The 18,208-nt window shown below is 42.5% G+C and overlaps 1 protein-coding gene across 4 annotated transcripts in view; it reads left to right on the forward strand.

Annotated features, from left to right (window-relative positions):
* LOC141148313 (uncharacterized) overlaps positions 1-12,591 on the forward strand; it is a 71,699-nt gene extending 59,108 nt beyond the window's left edge. For 3 of the 4 annotated variants that reach the window (XM_073635632.1, XM_073635633.1, XM_073635631.1), the window contains 2 exons: positions 11,441-11,476; positions 11,955-12,591. In XM_073635632.1, the coding sequence (XP_073491733.1) occupies positions 11,441-11,476; positions 11,955-12,496 (578 nt within the window). In that variant the 3' untranslated portion in view covers positions 12,497-12,591. The remainder of the gene's footprint in view (positions 1-11,440; positions 11,477-11,954) is intronic. The other variant, XM_073635634.1, reaches the window with a different exon arrangement.
* The last annotated feature ends 5,617 nt before the right edge of the window (positions 12,592-18,208 follow it).

Here is an 18,208-nt window from a genome sequence, read left to right on the forward strand (position 1 = left end):
ATTCATTGATCTTACATTCCAGGTTCTTATACAGTATTCTTCTTTACAGCATCAGACTTTCCTTTCACTCCTGTGTATCCCACCGAGATACTAATGTGAAATAAATAAATTAACAAACTCAAATATATGCCGTGGCTAATAAGTGATCAGGCTTAATCCATATATAGCATAATGAACAAAGTGAAAAAATATATATGAAGTTACATTCAATGCTTAAGTACCAAATTCACTGTGCTGCCTTAATCGCATGAAGCAGCACAGCCCAAAATCGCATAAAAAGTCCGTCTATGTAGGCAGACCTGCTGCCTACAAAGGAGGAATATCAGATCGCACACACACATCCACAGAGTTTTTTATGCTTCATACAGAGCGGTGCACTGGCACACCTTTATCATGTGCCTTTTTAGGCAATTTTGGGCTGTGCTGCTTCATGCGATTAAGGCAGCACAGTGGATTTGGTACTTAAGCATTGAATGTCACTTCATATATATTTTTTTCACTTTGTTCATTATGCTATATATGGATTAAGCCTGATTACTTATTAGCCACGGCATATATTTAAGTTTGTTAATTTAATTATTTCACATTAGTATCTCGGTGGGATACACAGGTAGTTAGCCCAGCACATATTATATATTTTTTTTTAATATCCCCCGGCTGTATGAGTATGCGATTAGTGTCAGCAGCTGCTCTTACAATTGTTATTAATTAGTTATTAGCACTAGTAGGTAGCTCGCAAGGCCTTGTATACTGTTTCCTTTCACTCCTACCATCCACAGTTGAGAGTCCTTGTGGCTTTGGCCCAGCCATTTCATTAGTTCTGGAGATACTTGAAATTGCCCTCTGCTCTTTCCCAGTAGCACATTGGACACTTTACGGTCCAGGGGACTCATCTTCCGGTGTCATATCTGTTAACCTTTTGTTTCTGTTCATGAGGTTTTCTTGGCAAGGATACTGGAGTGGGTTGCCATTTCCTTCTCAAGTGGATCACATTTTGTCAGAATTCTCCACTGTGACATGTCCGTCTTGGCTGGGCCTACACGGCATAGCTCATAGCTGCACTGAATTACACAAGCCCCTTCACCACGGCAAGGCAGTGATCCATAAAGGGGCTTGTCTTATGCATAAATTTGGACTTTTAGCTCTAGCAGGGCTGGTGCAAGGATTTTTGACACCCCAGGCGAAACCTCATTTTGCCACCCTCCCTCCTGGCTCCACCCCTAACTCCACCCTTTGCCCTGCCCATGTATAGCCCACCTTTTTAATGAAGCGCCCATCAAATGCAGCCTCACCAGGAACCATCAAATGCAGCCTCACCAGCGCCCATCAAATGCAGCCTCACCAGGGCCCATCAAATGCAGCCTCACCAGGGCCCATCAAATGCAGCCTCACCAGGGCCCATCAAATGCAGCCTCACCAGCACCCATCAAATGCAGCCTAACCAGCGCCTATCAAATGCAGCCTCACCCACCCCCCATTGAATGCAGCCTCACCAGCGCCCATCAATAAATGCTTGCTTGCTTCCATTGATTCGGGAGTCGGGACACAGACACAGTCCTCCGTCGCCGCTGCGCCTCTGACACTATGTGCGAACAGAGCGGCGGCTGCCTGCTGATGCTGAGACTTAGCTGCTTAGTTGCTGGAGAGAGAAGAGAGTAGGAACACCAGTGGCCGGGCGCCCTAGGCAGCAGTGCACCATAGGCGGCTGCCTAGTTTGCCTAGTGGTAGCACCGGCCCTGAGCTCTAGCCTATATGAGATTTATCACCACTAACCAGAATCCACAGACTTGTCAATATAGAACTTTAAATGGCTAATTGGGGTTGTTACATCCATTGGGAATCTGGCTGACTGAATTACTGATAAGCAATCTTTAATAATCTGGTGGTGAGAGATTAATGGCATGTGATAACAACAATTACGGAATGATGGGAAAACAGTTGATTTATATATGGCTATAATAAACATTATCCACTGGTACTCTGGCACTCCCTAACCCGGATATGGCCTTGCCATACACACAGCTCTCAAATTTTACATATAATTCAAAACTCCAGACATGAGGGAGCTACATAACAAAAATATTTTCAAATGTATCAGAACATAATAGTCATGCAGGTACCCGGTACCTCTAGATTACAAAGAGCAAGAAGCTGATGGGGAACATTAACCCTTCTAAAGAAGATATACATAAGAGATACCTCATGGTTAGTCTCTATTAAATGGAGACTTTATTCTGTGTAATAATTTATTGAATGCTTAACCATAAACCCCAGTGCCCTTTGGCTTCACCAATGCCCACAGCACTCTTCAAAGGTAAATCTTCTTGCATTAGTGCTAACTGGCAGGTGGCTCACGCCGAAACCTTTTGAGACTCTCAAAGAAAAATTGAAGCTGCTTCCATTCTGGCATTTACTGACTACTGCAAACCCTTCTCTGTATACACTGATGGTAACCTGAAAGTCTTTTTTTTTTTTTTTTTTTGCTTTTTTTGTTTTTTTTCTTTTTTTGTTTTGCTTTTTAAGGGGTGTACTTGCTCAGGAGCAAGATGGGAGTGAAAGAGTAATTGCTTATGCCTGCCAGAGTCTACACCCTGCTGAATGTGATCCAGCTAACTATAGTTTCTTCACACTTGGATTGATAGCTGTAGTCTTACAAACACAAGAAAAAAAGACCTCTCCTGCGCTCAGGTGTCCATGAACTGGATATGTGGTGCAGCCACCTATAGAAGTAATGCCTAGCGTCTTGCAGCCCTCATTTGAACAATGGGTATTCAAGCTAAAAAAAACAGAAAAGAAAGAGGGCGCACCAACCTAGTGCATTACCACTGATAAACTTTAATGCAGCATAAAAACAGTAAAAATTGCAATGCCCGCTTAGGCTCTGAAGAAAGGGGTGCTCCCCCGAAACGCGTAAGCCATCAGCCATTTGCGCTGGTCTGATCCTCTCGGCAACAGGTCCTGGAGTGTCGATCCACACAAACAGCGCTTTTGCGCCCTTTTGAAAGCTATCTTTACTAGCTCGTTTGTGAGTATAATTTTTACTGTTTTTATGCTGCATTAAAGTTTATCAGTGGTAATGCACTAGGTTGGTGCGCCCTCTTTCTTTTCTGTTTTTTGTAGCTGTAGTCTTGCCATTGTTTTGTCAGATTCAGACGGGTCGCCATATCTAACGAAACACCATCACCAAAAGTTTGCAGAGTACCTACTGGACAGGCATGTGGATATCTACATAGACAATAATCTACTTACCTATTTATTAACTGCCAAACTTGGGGCCTTATAACAACGCTGGGTATCCTGGCCAGCGCTATTCAATTATACAATTCACTACAAACATGGACATTCATACAGTAATGGTGATACACTTTCCTGGTCTCTCCATGACCAACCACAGGGGGGCATTGATCAGCTTTTGGAAGAACTCAAGGTTGCCCTCTCCAGGTCAATCATTAGGAATCACACACTTCATCAGCCCCACAAGGTAGCCAGTGGCAGCAATCTGGTTTTGAGTGTGAGCTTGTAACAGTGAGAACCCCTGATGAGTGGATGCAAGAACATTGGTATCACTTGATTCAAGCGAAGCAACTGGTGTTGGAGCAGCATCACAACCTGGCTGAGAAGGGTGGAATCAAGCTTCTTCTGTTGAGATCTGGAAATAGGGTCTTAGAGCACAACCCCGAACACTGCAGAGGTATGAAAATGAAGCCCAAGTCCTGCCTATGTTGGGCTGAGCAGCAACCTTTTCCTGGAAGAGCAATGTATGACATTCTTTCCAAGGAACCAGATGGACCTCACAAATGGCTACAACCTAACCTGCTTCACTCATGTGTTCAGTACAGATCCCTTCTCAGCCACACCTGTGTTTTCCTTTCCACCTTCTGCCAAGATAGACAGTGATGCAGCTGTTTATAAATGTCCTTGCTGCGGTTTATTTTGCTTAATCTATAGCTCAGCTGGTGGTACACCGTTTTTTGCCTTTCTAGACCCTTGATCACAGTTGAAAGGTCAGGCAGGATGGATTCTTTAAAATTTGATATGGTCAATCCCTGTATAAATTCACTAGTTTTGTGAACCTCAAACTCCCTACCCCAAGTTTGCTGTGAACTCACTGTGTGGCAAACCCAAACCTTATACCTAATTAGCATTAAATAGAGCTGATATATGCGGCCCTGCCATGTGAGGAAAGTGTAATGCTATCTTACCCACACAGAAAGTTCTCTATAGGAACTATTTTTATTCCCCATCCTAATCCTTTTTTCTCTCCTGCTATTATATCTGCCACTTGTTTCTTGTTTTATTAACTACAGTAGCTTATCAAAGAAGACAGGAGAGGGGGCGTGGCCTGCAGCGGAGCCGGATGGTCGCATAATCCCGCAGCTCCGTCTACCCAGGGACACAGCGGCACCAAGCAACCTGATCCCAGCATCATTTCACCCCGTTTTCACGGCGGTTCAGACCGGGATACATCCGGGACAATGCCTAATAAACGGCGAAACGATAGCCGACCCCAGCGCTTGACAGACTTTTATTCCATCACAGAAGCTGGAGGTAAGCAAGATGGCGCCGAGGCCTATACACCGCGGTCGGCCTCAAACACTAAAAGCACATCAAAACAGGGCAATCGCCACTCCAAAGCAGCATCCCCTAATAATCCACACTCCTGTCCCTCTACCCCATCATCAAATAGCCCAGCTAAGTCCAAGCCCAGACTGGATGGCACTAGATGGGGTTCGCCGGTGAGCCCTGCAACAGAATCAGGGGAGGACACGAGGGAGATGCCTGACTCCATTGAAACCTTCCCCACACAGAATCTACCAGTGATGGACACAGTACTAAAAGACATGCTAATGTCCCTGAGAAGCACTATCCAGACGGATATGGCTTAATGTATGAGCAGATTCAACAAGGATATCCAAGCAATAGGGGACAGAGTAGATCATGTGGAGGTTAAAATGGGAGAGTATGCTCACACCATAAACAATCTGGTTGATGCATATGAAGTTAAAGAAGGGGAAAATGAATGGATTAAAGCAAAATTGGCCGATTTGGAGGACAGGTCGAGAAGGAATAACTTGAAAATCAGAGGAATACCAGAGTCAGTACTTCCTTCCGACCTGCGTTCATATGCTGCGACTTTATTCAGGCCTTACTGAATTACATGTCACAATAGACAGAATTCATCGTTTACCCAAACCATCCCACCTATCTGAGCATATACCGAGGGATGTGTTATTACGTTTACACTTCTTTCATGTTAAAGAAAATTTAATGCAACATATGAGAAAGCAGGAGCAATTACCACCAACCTACCAGAATCTGCAATTTTTTGCTGATCTATCACAGCACACGCTTCTGAAAAGGAAAAATCTGAACACAGTAACCAAAGTTCTGAGGAACCATAAAATTCCTTACAGATGGGGATACCCAACCAAAATTACTGTGACCAGAGAAAACCGCACTCATGTTATAATGTCCTTAGATAAGGGCCTTGCCTTATTGAGAGAATGGGGCATTCTCCTGGACTCAGATGAAACTTCCCCAACCACCAGCACACCACACCAAATTGAAGGCGAATGGAAAGAAGTTACTGCTAAAAATGCGAAATCCCATGCTTAAACATCAGCGGAAACCTTTTTCAGCTCCCTATTCCCTGGGGGGGCGAAACACGGGATTTATAGGCTGAACTAAAACCCCTAATACCAATTAGCAGCAACAGCTGCCTAAGTGTGCATTGCACTAGTTATCTACGTTGCACCATGTTAAGTGCACTACAGTTTTCTTATCCGTTTCACTTTCTTCTTTGTTTTCTTTTTATATTTTTCTTATTTGTTTTTTGGGATATCGATGACGTCAACCCAAAAGAAGGAACACTACAACAACCCTCAACCTCAACTGTGTTCTCTCATACGAAAACATCTCTTCAACAGCCACACACAGGTATGGTTAATTTCTATTTTGCACATTACAACTACACCACAAAGATGACACGTGATACCAGCAAGGAAAAGAATTGGTTTAAGATCCCTCCAAGATCCTGAAGCGCTTTAAAACCCACCAAAATGTCAATTAATTTTTTATCTATTAACGCAAAGGGACTCAATCACCCGGCAAAACGCAAATCCCTATGGACTGAGGCACTTCTACATGACAGTGATATAGTCTGTGTACAAGAGACCCACTTCAGCGCAACAGCGCCACCTAAATGCACACACAAGAAATATCCTTTCATCTCCACTGCCAACGCGAATTCCAAAACTAAAGGAGTGATGATAGCTATCAGAGACTCAATAGCATTTAAAATACATGAAGAAATTAAAGATCCGAACGGCAGATTCTTAATTCTTACGTGCGATCTAAATTCAACTACTTATACGATAGTCACAGTGTACTCACCTAACAAGCGACAAGTCCATTTCTTCAACAAATTAATGAAAAAAATTATTACCCATCTTCGAGGCCTGCTTATAATTTGTGGTGACTTCAATACTATCTCTGATCCAGAAATAGACTCAACATCTCACCCAAAACGCAAAGTCCCAAAGCTACTCCCAGCAATCCACAACCACAATCTTTATGATGCCTGGAGATGCTTCCACGCTAGTGAAAGGGACTTTACCTACTTCTCTCCACCACATCATACTTATACAAGGATCGACATGTTCCTAATAGACCAACGGGTCCTATTCCAAACCACATCCACTACTATCAACACAATATCATGGTCCGATCACGCCTCTATTGTCCTTTCTATAACCGACCAGATATCCTCCAAGCAGAAACCAATGTGGCGGCTGAACCCCTTTTTACTACAACAGGAGGAATACAAGATGACTATCCAAACCAGTTTAAAAGAATTTTTCACCACTAACGACGGATCAGTCCAGAACCCTTTTATATTATGGAACGCCCATAAGGCGTATATGAGGGGTATATTGATACAGTTGGGGGCTAGGGCAAAGAGGCAGAGACAAAAACGGCTAACAGAAATAACTGAAAACATATCAATTCTAGAGACCCAAAATAAAAATACAATCACCCCAGCACTAACCAAACAAATATCGCAACTTAGACAGGATCTTAGACTATTATTACTAGACAATTTTGAAAAATGCTCCCGTAGATTAAAAATGAAATACTATGTTCAAGGAAACAAAGCAGGGAAACTACTAGCACAAAACTTAAAAGGACTTAGATATAGAACTAAAATACCCTCCATAATACACCCAGAAACTAAACAAAAAGTATTTCATCCTCAGGAAATAGCTGATGCCTTTAGTTTCTACTATGGAACACTATATAATTTAAAAGATGACCCCAACACAATACAACCCAAAACTGAAGATATTAAAGACTTTCTTTCCAAAATAAAAATACCAAAATTGACCGAAACACAAACTCAATCCTTAAATCAACCATTTACACTGCAGGAACTACATAATACGATAAGTTCCCTCCCATCAAACAAATCTCCAGGCCCTGATGGTTTTAGTGGAGAATATTATAGAGAATTCATAAACTACCTATCCCCATTTTTACTCCGAGTTTGTGACTCTGCCGCTGTCTCTGCCTCTTACTCCCTCCCTAAATGTTAGAAGCTCTTGTTGTCACGTTGCCGAAGCCGGGGAAGGATCCTAATTCACCGACAAACTTTAGACCGATTTCACTTTTAAACATCGATTTAAAGATATATGCTAAGCTTATAGCAATGCGTCTAATAGCCATATTGCCTAAACTCATTCATCCTGACCAAACAGGTTTTACTCAAAACAGACAAACCTCCGATGCTACCCGTAGATTGGTGAATATCATTCACATGGCAGAACTACAGAAAAGGCCTTCTCTGCTTCTTACCCTGGATGCAGAGAAGGCCTTCGATCGCATACATTGGCAATATCTGGCCGAAGTTTTAAGATCATTTGGGTTCGATGGAAGGATATTCACGGCTATATTGGCCTTATATTCTAAACCATCAGCTAGAGTTTATATGACTGGTGTCCTGTCTACCCCCTTCACCATATCAAACGGCACCAGGCAGGGGTGCCCACTGTCCCCTCTAATCTTTAACCTTTTGATGGAACCCCTGGCCTTATACATTAGAAGCCACCCTCATATTAAAGGCTTCCCAACTAATGGAGGAGACCATACTATCAGCTTATTTGCTGACGATATAATTTTGATATTAACTGAAGCGGGTCCTTCGCTGGCAGCGGCATATGAAACCTTGACTATGTTTAATAGAATATCTTATTATAAGATTAACGAAAGCAAATCCCATATACTGGGTCTAGGAATAGACAAACACACAGAAAACAGTCTTAAGGCTCAATATCCATTTTCTTGGAATGCAGAAGGTATACAGTATCTTGGCATCACCTTGACGGCAAGGACTAAACAATTGTTTGAAGCAAACTACACCTCTTTTTTAAACCAACTCCCCACCAAGTTAGAAGCCATCTCCAAAACCGAATTGACTTGGTCGGGAAGGTTGGCAGCATTCAAAATGAATATACTACCACAATTTCTTTATTTATTCCGCACCCTCCCCATCCCGGCCCCAAACTCTTTTTTTCTGCAGGGCACAATCACTAGTCAATAAATATCTATGGCAAGGGAAAAGAGCCAGATGTGCCTTTCAGAAATTGATCAAAGCCAGAAATGTGGGAGGAGTGGGACATGTCCTTATAAAAGATTATCACCAAGCAGCTATTCTAGCACAGATTCGCCAATGGTTCTCACAAATCCACATACCCAGATGGTATGAATTAGAAAACCAACAAAGTCCAAACAGTAAAATATCAGACCTACTCATGGCAAGCTCCTTTATGACACAAACAATCAGAGACACCTCACCCACCATCATAGCAGCTCTAGGTGCCTGGAAATCTCTTTTAAATACCCCAATATATGATACCCCTCATAAAACATTACCTTTACCCATATCATCCCTTCAACTTTTAATACCCAACTTAAAGGTTAAACACTGGAAATCTAAAGGTATTATTTACGTCACAGATCTCCAGGTAGGCCCATCTGTCAAAACTTTTAGATCACTCCAAATAGAGTATAACTTAAATGATAAAGATCGATATACATACCTCCAAATTTCACACTTATTAGCAAAAATACCTACGCCATCAATTAAGCTACCTTGGAAAATAGCTTTATACCTATTGAACCCCACCACTGCCATCAAAGGCATCTCATTATTTTACAACACTTTGAATCACAAAACAATCTTTGTTAAATCTACTTCCATGAAAACATGGGAGATGGACATGTCAACCATATACTCGACTGAACAGTGGAACAAGGCGTTGACATCCACCTATAAGTCTACCAAGAGTGCTAACTTATGGGAACTTTATCAAAAAATATTACTGAGATGGTACTTAACACCCTCGAGAATAGCAAGGTTCGACCCACAAACGTCACCATTATGCTGGAGACAATGTGGTCACAGAGGTTCACTGATCCACATATTCTGGAAATGCCCAATAATACAGCCCACTTGGTCAGCCATTTTTAACATAATAGACCAAATTACAGAGACCAAAACCAATAGGAAACCAGAATTAGCAATTTTATCTCTAGGAATTGAAATGATCTCCCCCCCATTGAGAAATATAGTAACACACATATTATTAGCTATGAGATTAGAAATCACTAGACACTGGAAACAAATAGCTATACCAACTTATACTGAAATAATAAGAACCATTAATTTACACATCTCATATGAAATAATGTTTGCCACGTCCCAAAATAATACTAAGTCTTTGCACTCACTCTGGAAGCCATGGTTAGACTGGTATAAACTAAATAAAGTCTAAAACACAACACCCAATACCTACCTAATTGGTAACCTATGTTCCTCTATGTTAAATATATCCCAATGTTGACTCACAAACCATGTTGACTACTAGCTCAAAGTTATGTGAATGAGACACTAAAATCTCTTTAGACAGCAGTTACTGAATATAAACCACAATACCCGAAATGGAGAGGAGGGGGGCACCGGCCTCGTGGGCGTGCAGGACGTTTGTCTGTCCTTCTCTATCACCGCAGTTTGTCCCCAGTTGGGGCGGTGGGGGAGAGGGGGAGATGGGGCACGTGCCGCGGGGTATGGAGCACCACAATGGTATTAGTGGAACCATGGCCGCGTTCCAGGTTGCGGTTAGGGGCCCACACTTAGTTATACAACGTTGTATTTTTTACCCTTCTCTTCGTAGAAGAATGGCATACATATTACAAGTATGGTTATTTCGAAAGATTGTATTGAATCTACATAAGATCTGTCTATTCGAGATGCATAACTATATTTATTTTCCTATCTCTTATTTATTTTCTTTTATGCTTTGTATTGTTCAAGAAAATATTAATAAAAACCTATTGAAATGAAAGAAGACAGGAGAACACAGAATGAGACTAGAAGGAGCCCAAATGTATTGTGCATTGATGGTCTCTGTCCCTTATGCAGTTATAGGAGCATAATGACATACAAGAAGGGAGGTGTGGAATCCCAGGGTTTGCTAATATACCTGCACATCAACTAAGAAACCTTCTGAAAAAGCCTCCAGACATATAATTTTGCAACTGTACATGCACATGTAGCTACTCTTCCTTAAGCAGGAGTGTCTGTTTAAATTTAGAGTTGCTTGGCTGTAGTCAGCCCAAGCTGGATTGATAGTTTAGCTTTCAGCTTATCTCGCTAGGCTCTGGGTGTTGTTTGCTTCTGCCTGCTGTTGTGAAGTGGCTTTGGCAACAGTGTGGTAGGCTACAATGACCTAAGATACTGTATGAATATTTATAGCTCCACTGACTAATCACTAGGAGATGTATTGCCAGTGGTGCAGACTGGGGGAGGGTATAAATATTCAGGGGTGACCTTGGGAAACCAGTATTCCCCCAGGCAGGAAGGACATAGACCATTTCTTTATAGGGAGGTTTGGTACTCAGGCCTAGAGTGTTGAGTAAGGGGATCAAAGCACCATGGAGGAACTTCAGCTGAATTGGGGTACTAGAAAAGCTGTGTAGTAGCTTAGCTCTCATCTGGAGTCTGCTAACCTCTCCCTAAGGAGCCAGTAGCTAGACCGGTAAGTAGCTTAGAGCCAGAAGTTGGATTTGCAGAATGCCAGGTCAGCTTCAAGGTTCTCTTCTTATGAAGGTTGTAAGTATTTTTTGCTCCTTTTTTCTGGAGTTTCACTATGTTCTATAGGTTCCCTGTGCCCTAACCCTCTCCCCCAGAGGTCCGTTCATTAAAGTGACTAGCACCCATCTGTTCACGTTACTCCGTTGCTGCCAAGAAGCTGACCCTAGGGTGAAATGTCAAGGGTGCTATACCCTATATTTCAATTTCAAGGTGTTTAGTTGAAAAATATTATATACTGTATACTGTGTATGTATGTATGAGCCTGATGTAATTTTTGTTATATTTTTGCAGTGAATGAAAGAGTCAACAAAGAGAAGCTGCATTCAGGTAAGAACCACTTATTGGACAGATGACTGAGGGGTACTAAAGTGTTACATAAACAATACATTTGTTGGTGTAGGTCAGGACAAATTAAAAAATATTATGCAGTACATTCCTGCAATAAATGCTCATTTCCCTATGTTTTATCACTTTAATGGTAATGGGGAATCAGCAAGAGCTGCTCCTGATCATGCGATCAATGTGACAGCCAACCACAGAGGTTGGCCAGGTTTTCTTGCCCTTTCTCCCTGGACATAATAGTCCAGTTAAAGGGAGGGAAGGTGGGCAGTAAGGGGTAAGTACAGAACATGACATAAACCAAAGAACGTATGTTGCCATCATACTAAAACTCAACAAAACTTTTGTTAAAACTGGAACTGTACCTGGAAGATTAAAAATGACTGTGTTTATAATTAAATGATTAGAAAAACAAAGAGAAATGAATCAAATGCACAAATCATTTTATTTTTTTTGTCTTTGAAAGTAAGGCCATTAGGAAAGAGAACAAACTATGTATTGCCTATGACTTCTAGCTGTCAAGTTGACCAGATACAAGGAAATGGATATGAACATCAACCAATTTCTAGCACTAATTCGTCTCAGAGTTCAACAACAGAAGAACAGCCAATAAAGCAATTAGAGATAACAGCAAGAAAATCTCTCAAAAGGGGGAGACATGCAACAGAAAGAGGAAGTCCTCTGCCTGACATACCAATGAATCCTCTGACAGTGGCAGATATTACCCACATGAAGGAGGACCACCAAGTCAAGCCACACCTATATGCCCGTCTTTTATTCATGCATTTTGTGCCATTTGAGAGATGTAAAGAATGGGTGGCAGAAAAGGTAAATTTTGATGGGTATGGAGGAAAAAGAGCTATTCCAAAAAACTTGCTTGACGCTATAATGAAAGAAGTCAGAAATGAATTTGGAACCTTGAAACCAGAGGAGAAAAAAGAAATAAAAAATAAAATAAATTGCATCCTGAAAAATCTTCCTAAGACTGGATGGCCACGACAATTTTGATATTTTTAGATGTCAGTGCATATTTTTACTATATCATAGTATCATAGTATCATAGTAGGTAAGGTCGAATAAAGACAATAGTCCATCCAGTTCAACCTGTGTAGGTGTACATGTGTCAGTGTCTTTAATTATTTCCCATATCCCTGGTTGTTGTGTTCCTTAAGATGCACATCTAAGAATCTCTTAAAACTATCAATACTCCCCGCACTCACCACCAATTGTGGAAGAGAGTTCCACATCCTTATTGCCCTGATAGTGAAAAACCCCCTGAGCAGTTTAAGGTTAAACCTCTTCTCCTCCAATCTCAATGTGTGGCCCCTTGTACTCTTGAAACTGAATATTTTTTTTTCCTATGCTGGGATCACCTTTGGGGTATTTGTAAATCACTATCATATCTCCTCTCAAGTGTCTTTTCTCCAGCGAGAATACATTTAGTGTTTACAGTCTTTCCTTGTAATTGAGGTCCTCCAGTTCCCTTATTAGTTTTGTTGCCCTTCTTTGGACTCTCTCCAGTTCCAGCCCATCCCTTCTGAGGACTGGTGACCAGAACTGGACAGAATACTCCAGATGTGGTCTAACCAATGTTCTTTAAAGTGGTAGGATTATAGTTTTATCTCTGAGTATATCCCTTATTTTACGCATGCTAATATTCTGCCAGCTTTGGTAGCTGCAGCTTGACATTGCATGCTATTGCTCAGTCTGTCATCTACTAGGACCCCCAGATCCTTCTCCATCCTTGATTCCCCCACCGGTTCTCCCCTTAGTGAGTAGTTTGCATTTATGTTTTTTGCCCCCAAGTGCATTACCTTACATTTTCCACATTAAACCTCATTTGCCATGTAGTTGCCCACTCCATTATTTTGTTCAGGTCTTGCTGTAAAATTTCTATATCTTTATGTGAAGTTATTGCCCTGCTTAATTTTGTGTTGTCTGAAAAAACTGACATTGAGCTATTTATCCCATCCTTTAATATAATTTATGAATACATTTAATAGAATTGGTCCCAAGACAGAACCCTGGGGCACCCCACTTACCACTCCAGACCATTCTGAGTACACGTTATTTATCACTACACTTTGAACACGCCCCTGTAACCAGTTTTTAACCCAAGAGCAAATCATATGGTCCACACCTGCAGAACTCAGCTTGTAGATTAAGCGCTTATGGGGTACTGTATCGAATGCCTTCGCAAAATCCAGGTAGACTAAATCCATGGGCCTTCCCCTGTCTAGATGGCAGCTCACTTTCTTGTAGAATATTAACAGATTGGTCTAGCAAGAACAACCTTCTGTAAACCCATGCTGATGACTACTTATGATTTTTTTTTTCCTCATTAAATTCTTGGATATAGTCCCTTATCATCACCTCCAATAATTTACAAACGATCGATGTTAGGCTGACTGGCCTGTAGTTCCCAGGGATTTGTCTCTGTCCTTTTTTGAATATTGGTACCACATTGGCTTTTCTCCAATCAGCTGGTACAATTCCTGTCAGTATGCTGTCAACAAAGATCAGGAACAATGGTCTGGCTATAACCTGACTGAGTTCTCTGAGGACTCCCGGGTGTAAGCCATCTGGTCCTGGTGATTTATTTGTATTAAGTTTATCTAGTCTTTCCTTCACTCCGGCCTCTCTTAGCCAAAGGGGTGTGCCCTGTGATGTGTCACTAACAATACTGTCGCGGTCGGTATACCCCTCCCTTTCCTGCGTAAACACTGAGGAGAAGAAGGCAATTAGTACAGTTGCCTTCTCTGTGTCATCTTTAACCATCCTCCCTTCCTCATCTTTTATGTGGGCAATGTGCTTTGATTTTGCCTTTTTTACTGTTTATTTACCAAAAAAAATTATTTGGATTTTTTTTACTCTCCTCCGCTATGTGTCTCTTGTAATCTTTTTTGGCGGCCCTGATTGCATTCTTACACTTCTTATTGCATTCCTTGTAGTGTTTGATTGCTGACTGAGACCCATCCCCTTTATATTGTTTAAAGGCCATTTTTTCTCTTTAATGAGGCTTTTTACATTACGGTTTAGCCACACAGGTTTAACCCTTGCTCTTCTATATTTATTGCCCATTGGAATGCACTGTGTGATACCTTTGTTTAATATGATCCTAAAGCATTCCCATTTTTATTCCATGTTCAATGTTTTAAAGATTTGGTCCCAATTCATGTCATGTAGTAATGATCGCAATTCAGAAAAATTAGCTTGTCTGAAAATTAATGTTCTTGTACTACCCTCGTGCCTCCCTTTTCTATGTTTTATGTTAAATGTGATCATCCTATGATCGCTAGATCCCAAGTTGTCCCGTATTTCCACATCTGAGACTTGGGTCATTCGTAATTAATAAATCTAGCAGGGCATTCTTCCTAGTTGGAGAATCTACCAATTGGGACATTAAGTTGTCCTGTAAGACATTCATGAAACTACGGGCCTTTAATGAGTGAACTGTCCCCTCTGCCCAGTCAATATCGGGATAAATGAAGTCCCACATTATGATGACATTTCCATGTGTCGCTGCCATTTCCAACTGTGATATTAGGCGCAGCTCTTCCTCCTCCTTTAGGTTAGGGGGCCTATAACATACCCCACTATTCATTTACCACTTCTTCTCTGTGAAGTTCTACCCCTATTGATTCCACCCCCCCTCATCCCATTCACAATGTCGCTCCTCTCTGCCACTCTTACATCATTTTTTACATATAGACACATCCCTCCCCCTTTTCTACCTTCCCTGTCTTTCCGATACAAGGAATACCCCTGAATATTTGCCAGCCAATTGTGTGAGCTGTCAAACCAAGTTTCAGTTATTCCCACAAAGTCTAAATCATCCTCATGTAATAGCAGCTCCAGTTCTTCCATTTTGCTAGCTAGGTTCCTAGCATTTGTGTATACTCCTCTCACTGTTGTATGGGTGCATATTAAAGGATCACTAAAGTTTTTTTTTTTTTTTTTTAAATAACAAACTTGTTATACTTACCTCCATTGTGCAGCTCGTTTTGCACAGAGTGGCCCTGAACCTGGTCTTCTGGGGTCCCTCGGCGGCTGTCTCGGCTCCCCCCGCAAGGACTCAACACTTTCATGCGAGCTCCCTACCCTGTTTCCCCGAAAATAAGACCTAGCGTGATTGTCGGTGATGGCTGCAATATAACCCCTACCCCCCAAATAAGCCCTACCCTGTTTCCCCGAAAATAAGCCCTACCCTGAAAATAAGACCTACAAGGACTTTAACTAGGGCTTATTTGGGGGGTAGGGCTTATATTGCAGCCATCACCGACAATCATGCTAGGTCTTATTTTCGGGGAAACAGGGTAGCATGGTGTTGAGTGCTTGCGGGCGCGCTCCCGTGATACAGTTAGCGGTCATAGCCACTCACTGTATCACTCGGCCCCGCCCCCCAGAACGCCGCCTCATTGGATGTGATTGACAGCAGCGCGAGCCAGTGGCTGCACTGCTTTCAATCCATCCACTGTAACCAATCAACGGCCATGCTGAGCGGCAAAGAGGATGTCGGGGGCAAGCACGGGACTTTTGAGGGGTCAGGTAAGTAAAATGGGGGGCTGTGGCGGGCGGTATTGTCAGATGTTTTTTTCACCTTAATGCATAGAATAGCATTAAGGTGAAAAAACTTTTACCTTTACAACCCCTTTAACTTCCCCTTAGTGTTCCTCAGGCTTTGTTTTCAAATTGCCCTTGCATTTACCCCAGGATTAGAAGTTACAGCTGTATTATCCCTGCTAACTCCATTATTGCCCTCAGTCCTACGCCCACTGCCAGCTCTTGCTTCCTCTGCCCCACCCCCTCAATACCTAGTTTAAAAGCCCCTCCAACTTTGTGACCATATATCTTTCCAATAGGGCTGTACCATCCCCATTAGGGTGCAGCCCGTCCTTACTAAAGAGCTAGTAGCCGACTGAGAAGTCAGCCCAGTTCTCCAGGAACGCAAATCCTCCTTTCCTACACAAATTCCTCGGCCACTTGTTAGTTCCCTAAGCTCCTTCTGCCTCTCTGTTGTGGCTCAAGGCACATGTAGTATTTCAAAGAAAACTACCTTGGAGGTCCTTTTTCCTGGAAGAGTCCTATTCTCTAAGTCCCTGATATCATTTTTCAGGACTCCCCACCTTCTTCTCACTTTGTCATTGGTGCCAACATGTATCATTACTGTTAGCCCCGCCAAGCAATCTGTCCACCCAATCCGCGATGTGCCAAACCTGAGCGCCCGGTAAGCAACATACTGTTCGGTGACCACAGTCTTTCTGACAAATTGCCCTCTTTGTCCTCCTAATAATTGAGTCCCCTAGTACCAGCACTTGTCTAACCTTTCCTGTATCTCTGCCCCCTACCTTACTGGAGCCGTCACTCCCCTGGCAGCTAGGGGAGGGCGCCTGCTCCAGCACTGCCACCCTGAGCTTATATCCCCAGCATCATGCAACTTGGCAGATTTGTTGGGGTGTACCAGCTCAGGACTAGCCTCCCTAGTGCTCTTCCCCCTACCCCTCCTTCTAGTTGTCACCCAGCTGCCTACCTCTGGCTCCTGTGCCTCCATGTTTCCAACCTCCTCTTCACTGGCCCCCAGTCAGCACCTGCTGGGTAATGTCCAAGCTCCTTTCCAGGTTGCTGATGCTTCTCAGTGTTGCCAATTAATTATCCAGATCCAGGACCTTGGCTTCCAGAGAAGCAACTCGATCACATCATGCACAGCAGTATTCGCCCTCGATTGGCTCATCAAGGAACGCATACATGGAGAAAGATGTGCACTGAGTGGCATCACAATCCTGTTGGACATTTTTCCCTCTATTCTAGTGGGGATAATAAGCCGACTTGCTATTGATATCATACACTACTCCCAGCTCTCCCTGCAACACACTCTCAGTACTAACGGCACCCCCAGTTTTTCCCAGGTGATAAAGGGGCTCCCAGGTAATACGGTTACGATCAGCACTAAGGGTACTACCAGGTACTAATGATACTACCTGGCACAAAAGGCACCCCCAGTGACTCCCAGGTACTAAAAGGTACTCCCAGGTATTTAATGTACCCCCAGGTATCTAAGGTTACTCCCAGGTATTTAAGGTTACTCCCCAGTACTAAAGGTACTAAAGTTATTCCCAGGTACTAAAGGTACTTCCAGGTATTAAAGGTACTCCCAGGTACTAGTTACTCCCAGGTACTAGTTACTCCCAGGTATTTAAGGTACTCACAGATATTTAAAGTACCCCTGGGTATTTAAGGTTACTCACGCGTATTAAAGGTTATTCCCCGGTACTAAAGTATTTCCCAGGTACTAAAGGTACTCCCAGGTATTAAAGCTACTCCCAGGTACTTAAGGTACCCCTACATATTTAAGGTTATGCCCAGATATTAAGGGTATTCCCTGGTACACCCAGGTACTAAAGGTACTCCCAGGTATTATTGGGAGTTCCTCTTTTTTTCTTTTCCTAAAACCCAGTAAGAGATTGCTATTGTTGGTTTACTTAAAGGAGTTTCCTTTAAGAAGTCTCGTGGTTTTTCACTTTAATCCATTCTTTTATAGGAAAAGGTGGACTTGGTCAGTCCTCAGGCAGGGCACGTTTGTCTTTGTTTAGTGATGTTGCCCGTGCTATCCAGTCACAGCATGCAGAGGAGGTGGTGAACTGGCTTACTAAACCATCCTCATCCTCATCCTCTATGACCCAAGCTAACACTAGTGCGCAGTCCAGAGCGGCTTATTCTGCC

The sequence above is a fragment of the Aquarana catesbeiana genome, linkage group LG06 (genome assembly GCF_042186555.1).
Source record: "Aquarana catesbeiana isolate 2022-GZ linkage group LG06, ASM4218655v1, whole genome shotgun sequence".
Lineage (NCBI taxonomy): Eukaryota > Metazoa > Chordata > Amphibia > Anura > Ranidae > Aquarana > Aquarana catesbeiana.